The 12,354-nt window shown below is 41.1% G+C and overlaps 1 protein-coding gene across 1 annotated transcript; it reads right to left on the minus strand.

The window, feature by feature from the left end:
* Positions 1 to 768: 768 nt before the first annotated feature.
* KCNA4 (potassium voltage-gated channel subfamily A member 4) lies at positions 769 to 2,757 on the minus strand (the record flags this gene model as incomplete). The annotated part of the gene is made up of 1 exon (XM_080617399.1): positions 769 to 2,757. The coding sequence occupies one exon, from the start codon at positions 2,755 to 2,757 to the stop codon at positions 769 to 771; it is 1,989 nt and encodes a 662-aa protein (XP_080473525.1).
* Between the last annotated feature and the right edge of the window lie 9,597 nt (positions 2,758 to 12,354).

A 12,354-nucleotide genomic window follows, 5' to 3' on the forward strand; every position in this document is an offset into this window, starting at 1 on the left:
TGTCATTGAACTATCACATTAGTAAACATTCACAGTATGAAGTCTCTTTCAGTATATCTCCAGCATATAAAGTAGTGCAAAAAAGCATTCCAGTCATTTTGCCTTTGCAGTCAGACCAGGTTAAATGATTCTCCTGCTTCATTTCTTTCATTATTAGACAACAAATGCTGCAATGCCTCCAAAGAGAGTTATAAAAATAAACAATTTCTGAAGGGTCAGCAGCCTTTTTAAAGTAAATTTCCAGTTAAAAACAAGCATTATAGATTTCAAGAAAAAAAATTTAGATTTATCTTCTGAAGAATATCTTTTTACAATAAATTTACCATTTGAAAAACAATGACTATGGTATCCAATGATTTATGGTAGCTGCTATTAAAGCACTGATAAATAGATAAATGACTACCAAACTTCATTGCTTCTTACATAGTAAATACCTCTGAATGCCAACTTTTACCACAGAGCTGTTATTAGTGATATCGACAGTTCATGCACCCACTTTAAAACTGACTTGGTTTTAATAAATTTTTCAGCCTCATGTGCAAAACACTTGCGTTCTAATAAAAAATATAGTCTGAAATTGTATCAGATCGAACAATCCCTTCCTCAAGGTATGCCACTTACTTGATATGTAATATAACTTTAGCAACGCTTTTTATTTGTATTTAACCATTAAATGGCATACTACTGTATGCTGTGGACTCTTGTTTGCATATTTCATTATTTTCACTGCACTCTTTAATGCATAAATATATTTGGAAACGTTCAAAATTACACATCGGTTTCCACAGAATTTGAATTTACACAGTTTTTCTTCTCTGACTCACTGCTGTTCCCTGTGTCCTGACTTTTTTTCTCCTTTACACAAAGAGATTCTTTAACACCTTCTTCCATCTCCAAATACTCTGATTTATCCTCTGTGGATGAAGATGATGAGCTTCTAAATTTCTTCAGTAAATTTGTTGGGAGGTAAGGGCAACTGACTGCATTTTGCATCAGCTGCGTTTGTTCTTCATTCTCAGTCTCTCTGTGATAGAAATAGTTAAAATTGGAGACAATCACCGGCACTGGTAAAGCAATGGTTAACACTCCCGCAATGGCACACAGGGACCCAACTATTTTCCCACCCACAGTTATGGGTTTCATGTCCCCATAACCAACTGTAGTCATGGTCACTACAGCCCACCAAAAGGCATCTGGGATGCTTTGAAAATGGGTGGCAGGCTCATCAGCTTCTGCAAAGTAAACGGCACTAGAAAACAAAATGACTCCAATAAAAAGAAAAAAGATGAGGAGGCCAAGTTCCCTCATGCTGGCTCTGAGTGTATGACCCAGGATCTGCAAACCCTTGGAGTGCCTGGAGAGCTTGAAGATGCGAAACACCCTGACCAGACGGATGATTCTCAGTATGGCAAAAGACATGGTCTGTTGACCATTACTGCCTTGTTCCTGTGCCAAGTCAGTGCCCAGAGTAATGAAGTAAGGCAAGATGGAAACAATGTCTATGATGTTCATGATGTTCTTGAAGAAGTGTGCTTTGCTTGGACATGCAAAGCAGCGCACTGTAAACTCAAAGGAGAACCAAATGATGCATACTGTCTCTACAATGAAAAAAGGGTCATTGAAGATGGTATGTTCCCCAGCATTCAGGTGAAGCGACTCATTGGAATGCCCCTTCCCAGCGCTCAGTGACATGATGAATTCTTTGTCATCTCTGAACTCTGGCAAAGTCTCCAGACAAAAGATGACGATGGAGATCAAGATGACCAAGACAGAGACAATGGCAATGCCTCTGGCTGGACTGGAGCTCTCCGGGTACTCAAACAGCAGCCAAACCTGCCTCTTAAACTCATTCTCCGGCAAAGCTTTGACCTCTTCCTCTTTGACAAACCCTTCATCCTCCCTGAACTTGAGCATGGCCTCCTCCCCAAGTTGGTAGAATTTCACCTCCTCAGTGAAGATGTCAAAGGGTACATTGACTGGCCTCTTCAGCCGACCGCCACTCTGGTAGTAGTACAGGATGGCATCAAAGCTGGGCCGGTTCCTATCAAAGAAGTATTCATTCCTGAGAGGGTCAAAGTATCTCCCTCGCTTTGCTGGATCACCCAACAGTGTCTCCGGGAATTGAGCTAATGTCTTCAGCTGGGTCTCGAACCGCAGTCCTGACACGTTGATTACCACACGCTCACAACAGTCATACTCACTGTAGCGAACAGAGCTGTAACCCCCAGGGCCTCCACCATCATCAGGTGGCTGGTCTGAGTACGAAAACTCGTCCTCCCCATAGTCATCACTGTAGTAGAGCTTTCCTTCTTCCTCATCGTCTTCATCCTCGTCTTCATCCTCCTCTTCCTCCTCACTCAAGTCCTTCAGTATTCTCTCTTCAGAACCACTGAGAGGCAGCAGCTCAGAACAGGGGAAGGAGGCCCCACACTCCCTACTTCCCAAGTGATGGCTCCTCTTTTTCCCTTTCTTCCGCCTCTTACCACTCTGGTGGTGGGGCATGCTGCTGCGTGATGCATTCCCACCATGAGAGGAGGATGCACCTCGACTCTGTTCTTGATGGTAGTGGTGATAAGGTCCACCTCCGCCTGTTGCCCCACCTTCTACTGCTGCTGTTGCTGCTGCTACAGCTGCAGCCGCTGCAGCTCTTGACTGTGCCAAACGCTCTCTCTCGCGGGCCCGAGCTTGGACCGCGTATCCATAGGGCATGTGGCTGTTGCACCCAGAGCTGTCTGCACTCACCATTGCAACCTCCATTTTGCAACTGGTTTTGCAAACTGGTTTTTTTTGTTTTCAATCGCTTAATGCAAAAAGGGTTTGGTTTATTTACAGTGTAGCCGTAACTTTCATTAGAAAGTTCAAAGCCATTTGCATTTGGAGGACAGTCCCCTGGACACGGAGCAGGGCAACACAGTTGTAACACTGAATCTATGCTTTGGAAAACCACAGATCTACATTTTGTTAACGCCCGGAACGTTTGACACAAACCACTGTTTTGCTCATAAGAATAGATGAAACTCTCAAAATTGAACCAGGAAACAGCTGATGCCCTTGTGTTTTTCGTCCACTAAGACCCTTTATTTTCCTTTATCTCCTGTGGCAATCACAGATTTGATCAGAATCATGACTACCTTCCAGGCTACAAAGACTGCATTCACGAGGAAAAAATTATGCAAATCAAAGGGTACCTGCTCTCCACAGATGGTCTCAGCTCATTCATTGCAACCAAATGCAAATAGTCTCTTTCTTCCTAATTTGCTCCTGCTAATGCTTTAGCCTAGCAATCTTATTATTTAATATCATTACTTGGGGAGTTGAAGTTAATTCCAGCCATCACTTTATTTACACAGTGAGCAGGTCTTTGCAATTCCTTTCTTCAGCCTGTCAACAATGTCTCAAACCTGGGAGCAGCACCCAGGGCATCAGCAGCAGTGGTAAGAGCAGGAGGAGGAGGAGGAGGAGGAGATGAAGACTGAGAAACTGGCTCTGAGGTCCCCATAGGACATAAGGGAGTGGATGGGTCACCCTTTGGTTATGGTCATGCAGAAGAAGCACTTAACCTGAGGCACATGCACAAACACACAAAAATAAACAAAACAAAAAGGGAAAAGATTGGATTGTTTTCCTAAAAGGTCATACTGATCAAATGAAACTGTGTCATCTATTACCACAGCATTCAAATCTTCCCCTACCCACACTATTCACACTTCTACATTACACACACACCCACATCACATGCACAGAGATTTTGAACGACTCTGTGGGTAAGGATGTGGGTGGGTATGTCACATATATATAGACAGAGATACAGAATCCCCACCCATATAAGCACTTGTATCCATACACAAACATATGCATGCTTCTGAAACACCAACACACACAAACACTAATAAAAATACTGCAATACCCAGTGCATTCAGATCTTTGAATTCATATGTAATAGATACACCTACATATATCTACAGGAAATATTAAAGAATAAATGTATCATCGACACAAAAAGCTTTTGTTTTATTTGTAGAAACACATAAGATGCTTACAATTTAATCTGTAACTGAATTGTGTTTCAATCATAATGAACATCTCACTGAATTTAATTTGGAAACAGGCACATATAATGCTCAATGAAGTGAAAATGCTGTGATATGGTATGTCAAGAAAACAACTGCAGGTGCACTGAAGCAACATCTACATGCAAGCACATAAAAATATACACATACACCCTTTGAAACACAAGCCTCGTTTTATAGCTATACCTATTAATACATGATAGAAGGTGAATATGAACTATTAAATGATGCTATTTTTAAAATTGTACCTACGTGTCATGCAGAGAAAAACCTTAAAAAGGCTATTATACTTACTGTTCCTAGGCAGAGAAATAGCACTGCTGCTCTTGCTAGTGTAAGAATCTGGTGACAGCAGTCCTGAGGAGGGGGCTATGCCAACTGATCTACATTTGCAGGTGTGTATGGTCAGTCAGCACCACAGGTTGACGAGTTCTTTCTCTCCCTTCTTTCCGGGTGTAACAAGAGAGCCAGGAGTGAGCCAGTGAGGCAGCTTAAGGTGGGGGCACTCTGCACAACCACAGGCACTGCTGCTCGCCCAGGCATTTGCAACAAGGCAACAAGCAAGAGTCTTGCTCCAAAAGGAAAAAAACCGAAGGCTGTGTGTTTGTATTTGTGTTTGTGTTTGTGTTTGTGTGTGTGAGACAGAATGAACGGATGAGCGCGATCACTGGTCCTTCCAAGCACAGCTTTTGCGGTAGGTTTGCAAATCAGTGTTCAGTAATCCGTGTACCAAGCCTGCTTCCACTGATGGGAGGACGGGTGTCTCTTCGTGCAGTTTCTCCCCCAGACACGTTCAGACGGCAGCGGCTCAGCCAGCACCGCCCGCAGCATCCACTTGTTGTTCCGGCTTTTGGTAATGCTGACAAAAAACCCCAAACAACAAAACCCATAACCAACAAAAGCGAAAAAAAAAAAAAAACCCAAAACCCAAATCCAAAGCCCCACCAAGAGGAGAAAGCAGCTCGCTACTTCACGGCGGCTACCGCTGGTTTTTAAAGCTGCAGCTGCCAACCGCGGCCGAGCCGCAGGGGCGCTCCTGGACACAGCCCTGTTGCTCCGCCGAGCCGCCGCCCGAAGGGGCGGACGGAGGGTGGGAATGAGGAAGGGAAGAAGGGAAGGAAAGGGAAAGAGGGAAGGAGGGAAAGAAGGATGGAGAGAGGAGTCGGCGCCGGGGCCGTTCTCCCGCGCCTCTCCCGGCTCGGCATCGCCCCCTGGCGGCTGCCGCTCCGCAGTGCGCCGCTGCCCCGCAGCTCGGCCCCTGCCCCGCCTCGCTCCTGGCGTTCGTTCTTTTGGGAGGCATCCTTCGACATTGAAACGACTGACTACATTGTTAAAGTGGCTCTGGGAATTTCAAAACTAAGCGCACGTCAAGTTTCGCAGAACAAGGAGAAAGCGGCTCCCACCTCCACCCTGCTGCTTTGCTCGGCCCTGACCCTCCAACAGTACAAGCAACCGGGAAAGCAATTCCTTCTGCTCCTGCCCAATGCCCTGCCAGCTGTAGTGGTCTTGCAAATGAAACCAAATTTTCACTCCTAATTCTGTACCTAAACTGAATTTAGGACCTAGTTCATGAACAGAGTACCACTGTGTATTCTGTAGAGCTTTAACACCTCTTCCAGAGATGTCACTTCTTTGCTCCTTCTGCCTATGTGTAACAGGCTTTAACACAAGCCTATTTGTGTTTTAACACAGGCAGTGTGTAACCTGGCTGTTCCTTCTGTGCCTAGAAAATCCAGACTGGGACTAATTCCACTATCTGTAAGCAAGCACCATGAAAATGCAGGTTGGCTGTTTTTAATATCACAGCTACAATTCTGCCATCTGAAAAACTAAGCGTAGGCATTCCTACATAACATGGGGAAATAAAAGCAGGGTCTGGGCACTTTAGATAAGATCACAGCAAGGAGAAATCGAGAGTCACACTCACCCCAGATGCTTTGCCTCAAGGTGTTTGCAACTGGAGGCAAATTCAATATGTGTAGCAAGTAGGCTAGGCATTTTTTTCATTGCCCAGGTCCACTCCTTCTCCATAGTCCATGCAAACTGAGATAGCTCAGTGACTTCCCCTTCAGATCCCTGGTGGCATAATCCAGATTATTGTTACCTTTCTGTCTCTGCTGCCTACACCAGTTAACACTCATACTCTCAATCCCATTCATTCCAGTGGGTGACATATGATTATGCAAGGGAGAATGAGAGATCAACCAAATAAACATACTGAATGCTGGTTCATAAAGATGTTGCCAAGAGTACTGTGAAATGTATAGGTGGCAGCTATATCTAACCAGTTTTTCAATAATCACAATCCTTCAGGTTCCATAGTCAATATAATGTAAAAGACATATAGAAACTCCTAATGTAATCCCAAACACTATTAAAATATAAAGTGGTGTCATCACAAGAGCACTCCAAAATTTTGATGCTCCTGGAAGCAATTTAAAAGCATTCCTCAAATTCATTGCCATTACTATAAACCAGATTAGTCTGCAGCTTGGCACAGGAGCATACTAAAGGCAGGGATCAAACCCTTGTCATTGTTTAGACCCAAACACATGTACAATGCCATAAAAACAGTTGAGAGATCATAGGTATACTTTTTGAATGATTGGAAACACCCAGACTTATTCCTACTTCAGTAAAATTTCATTCTAGAGGCTTTTTCCAAAATTCAGTCACTTCATTCTCCAAGAACTGATGTGGTTTTTATTTATCTGCAGGACTTGAACACTCTTTTTATTTCTTTTTGAGATGCTTCAAGGGCTTGGGGCCAAAAGAAAAAAAAAATTGCTTACCTTGCTTTTACCTTTCTTCCAAAGTTTCAGATGCATTTTCTTGTCATTGTCTCGTGGCTGTGAAACTGAAAAATTCAGTGGATACTTGAGTATGAAGACTGAAACAAACCAACCACTTTGGTATGCCGCTTTGATCATTATTATTCTTTCCTTTTGTAGTAGCGAAAACATATTCTTGAGCAAAGACAAACTGTGGTGGATGAGGGGATACGCACCTAATATACACATAACACCAATAAGGAGAGCAGAAGGATAGCTTTTTTGGACCTTTTAAAATCCATTCTAATGTGATAGGGATCACGTAACTACATGCAATTCAATCTAACTCAGAGGTCAGAGGTCTTATATGATCCAATTTTTAACTGATTTAAAAGCAAAAAAATAGCTTTAAGTATTTACAGGTGAATACTGCAGCATTTCATTCAGCTTTATATTTTTATAGTATTCAATGAGCAATTTTTATTTAAAAGATATTGCATTCCCTCTGCTCCTTCATATTCATAAGGGATACTATTATTGCTAGAACAAAGAGAGAATACATACATGTCATTATCTTTGATAGTACTGTATTAAGAATATTACAGCATAGTGAAGTAAGGCACACTATCAGACAGATTTGTTCCAGGTACACTGATGTAGAGGAGAAAAATGCATCATTATTGCTGAGCTACGTATACAGTGCCAGAAAAAATATACAACTATTTTACACATTTTCATGCAAAAGAAAGAGGAGATTTAAAAAGCCGAACTTAGGTCACTAGGCCCAAGATTAATTTATGCTATCCCCAGTTGCTGCAATTTTCACTGGCAGAGTCTGGACTCAGTCCAGCACTAACGTTCCTGCTGGAATCAGGAGTGCTGTGCAGCAAGTAAGACTGTGCTGAATTCTTGCCTGCACAACTAGGTTTGCTCTCCCACTAATTATATCACTTTAGAGAGTTCATTTGTTACTCATATTTTACTAACCAGGCTCAGTAAGACACCTCTGTCAAATAATCTGGCTCAAGTACTCTTCTTTTGAATATTACTGGCACTACTTAGAGAATGAAATACAGCCTACTCTCAGTTCTTATACACAACATCCATGAATAGCACATCTGTTCATTACTTGTACTGCAACAGGCTAATCCAAGGAAGTTGACACTTCAGAGAACAGCAGGCCTTTTATATTTTCCCTGGAAAGTATGCAAAACCATGGCTATTTACCACTGAGTTACCACTGAGTTTTGGATGAATAACAGTAAGAACACTGATGATATTTTTATTTGGAGAATATTTTTTTTTCTACCAGAGTATGGATGTACTCAGAAACTAAGATAAAAATTCCATGTAGGGTTTATTTTTGGACTTGAACATTTCTCCATTCACTCTGGGCATACAGCGAATTCTAAAACCTGGAAATATCAGGTGCTAAATTCTGAGTTGCGTATGTATTTGCCTAGATCAAGTAAAATTAACTATTAGGTTAACCCTGACTTTTAGAACAACTGGAAAGAAATACCTGTAGGACAAGAGCTTATTAAAAATCAAAATCATGAAGACTTATTAGGCAGAAGTTCAGGAATCTTATGCTCCAAGAATATGCAGTAGAAAACTGTTACATGAAGATGCATGTAAAGAAAGAAATTTTGCATGTTCAAGTATGGCATTAAACATATCTCAGCTACATGTTTTTAGGTAGAAAAGGGTATTTCTATGAACACAAGGCTTTTAGCAGACAGATGTTGCTCAAGTTCTACCAAATATATTTTTATAACTCCTATTTATGAGATTAGCATGCATGGAATACATGTGCATGAAGGAACTGCAGGATCAAACTAAAAATAGTGGATACACCATTATATCTCTAAGGCTCCAAGTCTCCCCAGAAGATTAAATAAGTATTGCAAAGGCAATATAAAAATTGCTCTACACTGTTGTATATACTTTGGAAATTACCCTTTTGAAGAAGACCTGTATTTCAGGTCTCTTCAAATTCAAGCTTACAGATAAGCATTATTTATCAACATAAAGATTTATCAAAACTATGAAGATTACCGATTTAACCACTGCCAAGAACTTTCAAATGGAAGCTGTTAAGAATAACCTACAATGGTTGTTCTGATAAAGTGATTGGATTACATTAAACAATGCAGTCTAAGCAAAGGCATCTGAAGGATGTAAACGTGTGCATTATACTGGGAGCTGAATTCTACACTCAGATCTCTTGGTACAAAGTGATTTGTATATAAATAAGTTTAACCATTTCAAGAAAGGTCTAGCACTCCTCCCTCTTTTCTGCAACTATATGTTCTAATACACTTCTGGGGACACGTATGCAAGGGCATACACCACCTAACTCATGGTTCTCTGAGGGTTTCCCTTGTACATCCATGGAGTTATTAAATGACAGAACAGGGCATCTGAATCACCTGTGGGAAAAAAAAATGTTACTCAGAGAAAATACATCATACCTTAAATACTCTTGCTTTCTCTTGTACATATGGCATGAATTCCAACTGTGATTTAAAAACAAAACAAAACAAATTCTTCTTGTGAAACATATCTTAAATTCTTAACCTGCATATTGCTCTTGCTGGCAGTGACAAAGGGAAAGAATAGGCTTAGCTGAAAAATCAGTCTGAAAGAGGTGAAAGAATCCCAGTATATATCTAGAATAACGTAGGAATTAGCATCTTCATGATTGAAAAGTAGATAAATCCTGTAATAGTTTTCACTGAATACAGTCAAAACATATTTCCTGTTTTATCCACAAAGTAAAGAAACTTTTCTCATTGCTTGCACATGTAAGAGTCCATTACCTATCTTTAGCTAGAAAATGAGCGACTACCAGCTTTATGGGTTAATTTGTGAAGTCTTGGTTCAGCAGAGTGGGAGTTCTAAATGAATGTTATTTTAGATTTGAGTAAATGCCTGACAGACTGGGTGTTTTATGCAGTTCTGAAACTTTCTTTATATTAACAATGCACTCTGTCAAACTGGTGGGAAAAAAAAAAATAGTATAAAAATGTCCATTATCTAGGGAAAACATAATTGGTTTTCATATCAGCCTTCCTTCTTAAAATACCCAAATGAACATAGCAGCTAATTGCAAAGTTCACAGAGTAGCAATTATATTCTGACTACAGCAATCAAGATGCTGACAAACTAAAGACCTACTACACAGACAAATAGGCTGATTTTTTGTTTGCAGGTGACAAGAAACCTAACCATTAAAAGATATTTATGCCATCCCTTAATTCATTCTACTGAGATTTGCACATTTTGTTTGTGGCATTCCAGCACTTCGTACAAACTCGTTCCACAAGGTAAACAAACATGTATCTTACTGAAGAGATTTATTCCATTGCCTCTTGTGAATCACAATTTTACACATCCTAATGCTCCTTGCTGAATTGTGCTGTAACTAACTTACTATCTTTCTTCCCCCCTACCCCACAATGGGAACTTGGCTATAATTGTTTTCATGCAACTCCATATAACTTAAATTATCCTTACCATGCATTTCAATTTCCTGTCATAGGTGGGTTATTTGCATGGGCACAGCCAAAGCAGTTCAGTTTCCACTAGGCCACAAGATTCAGCATGGCATTTGGTGGGTTTTCATCCCAGTTTGTTCCAGTCCTTTATTAAATCTAAAGTTCTGCCTCTTACTTCACCTTGCTGTGTTTTGATGATGATAAGAAAAATGTTAATCTTTAAAAAATAAAATAAAATAAAATTATTACTTTGCTTTGAAATTCCAGAAAGGTGACAGGACAGAAATACCTACTTCTATTTCATATTTAGCATCAAAATATGTCATAAATCAGGTGCAATTTTCTGCATTCTGCAGCTTTTGCTAAGAAACTAGTATTTATTAAACCTTTACCATTGTCATTAAACTATGAACTTTGTCACTCCTCTTGAGAAGACGTTTCCTTGATTTTCAGTCACTTCCCTTATTTTCAAGGAATTGCTCATTGGATCTTTACTGCTTTTCCTGCCAAGTTTTTCAGGGCTAGCATAAAGAAACAAAATATGGAAAACATGATATAAAACACATCTACACAAAAAAATCCCAAACCAAACCAACCAACCAAAACCACACAGAAACAAACAAACACCAAACAAACACAAAAAAACCCCCACAAAACAAAGCAAAAAAACCAAACCAAAACAAAACAACCTAGAAGAAATTTGTACTGGGTTTGCATGGCGAGGTTTTTGTAGTGAGGGGGCTACAGGATGGCTTCTGTGAGGAGTTGCCAGAAACTTCCCCAGTGTCTGGTGGAGCTAATGCCAGATGGCTCCAAGATGGACCCACCACTGGTCAAGGCTGAGCCCATCCACAATGGTGGTAGTGCCTTTGGGGTAACATGTTTCAGCTGGGGAAAGAAACCCCACCTGTGCAACAGCAGCTGGAGAGAGGAGACCCAATATGTGACAGAAACAGCCCTGCAGGCACACAGGTCAGTGAAGAAGGAGGAGGTGGTGCTCCAAGCGCTGGAGCAGACTCCCATGCAATCCATAGTGCAGACCATGGTGAGGCAGGCTATGCCCCTGTAGCCTGTGGAGGTCCACAGTGGACCAAACATCCACCTGCAGACCAGGGAAGTTCACAAAGGAGCAGGAAGATGCGAGAAGGAGGCTGTGACCTCATGGAAAGCCCATGCTGGAGGAGGCTCCTGGCAGGACATGTGGACCTGTGGAGTGAGGAGCCCACGCTGGAGCAGGTTTGCTGGCAGGACTTGTAACCCCAAGGGGGACTCACATTGGAACAGCCTGTTCCTGAAGGACAGCACCCTGTGGGAAGGACACAAGGATGCTTTTATCCTCTGTGTTAAGCAGCTTAACTAAGCAGTACAATAGTCAAGTATCACACTCAAAGAGTAACACCAAATCAAATTTCAATTTTTCCCAGCCACTTATGGTGAACTTACATAAGATAAGTCATAAGGAGATGTTTCACATACCTTTGACATTTCAATGGACCTCATGAAAAATGACCACAAATAGCTGCCTCCACACTAACAAAAGCAGATGAAGACTGTTGAAACCTTTATCTGATAAAGTTCATCTTCACCCAAAGGATAATCTTGAGATCTGTATATCTGCCAAAGAATACTTTTACTACATCAAAGAGCAAATCATGGTGAAGAAAAATACAGCTGTACAGACTAAAACAGAAAGACTGAAATGCCACACAGTGAAAACATGCCAAAGCCTCAATATTTTCCCCAAGAAACTGTATTATAGCTCTTTGAAACCAGCATGGTAGGGGAAAAGAACCAGCAATACAAGCTAGGATGTGGAAACAGATAAAAAGTGGATGGGTCCTAATGGTCCCACTAAGGAGGAGCACTAGGAATGGTAACTGCATATTCTTTTCTTACATGATGGATATCATTTCATGCAGTTACGGAATAGATACACTTGAAGTAAGGCACATTAAGCTGCAGGAGGGCTGCTTTCTCATAAACTCTGACTGGAGCAATGGAAGTCACTCCTGC

This window comes from Psittacula echo, assembly GCF_963264785.1.
Source record: "Psittacula echo genome assembly, chromosome: 5".
In the NCBI taxonomy this organism is placed as follows: domain Eukaryota; kingdom Metazoa; phylum Chordata; class Aves; order Psittaciformes; family Psittacidae; genus Psittacula; species Psittacula echo.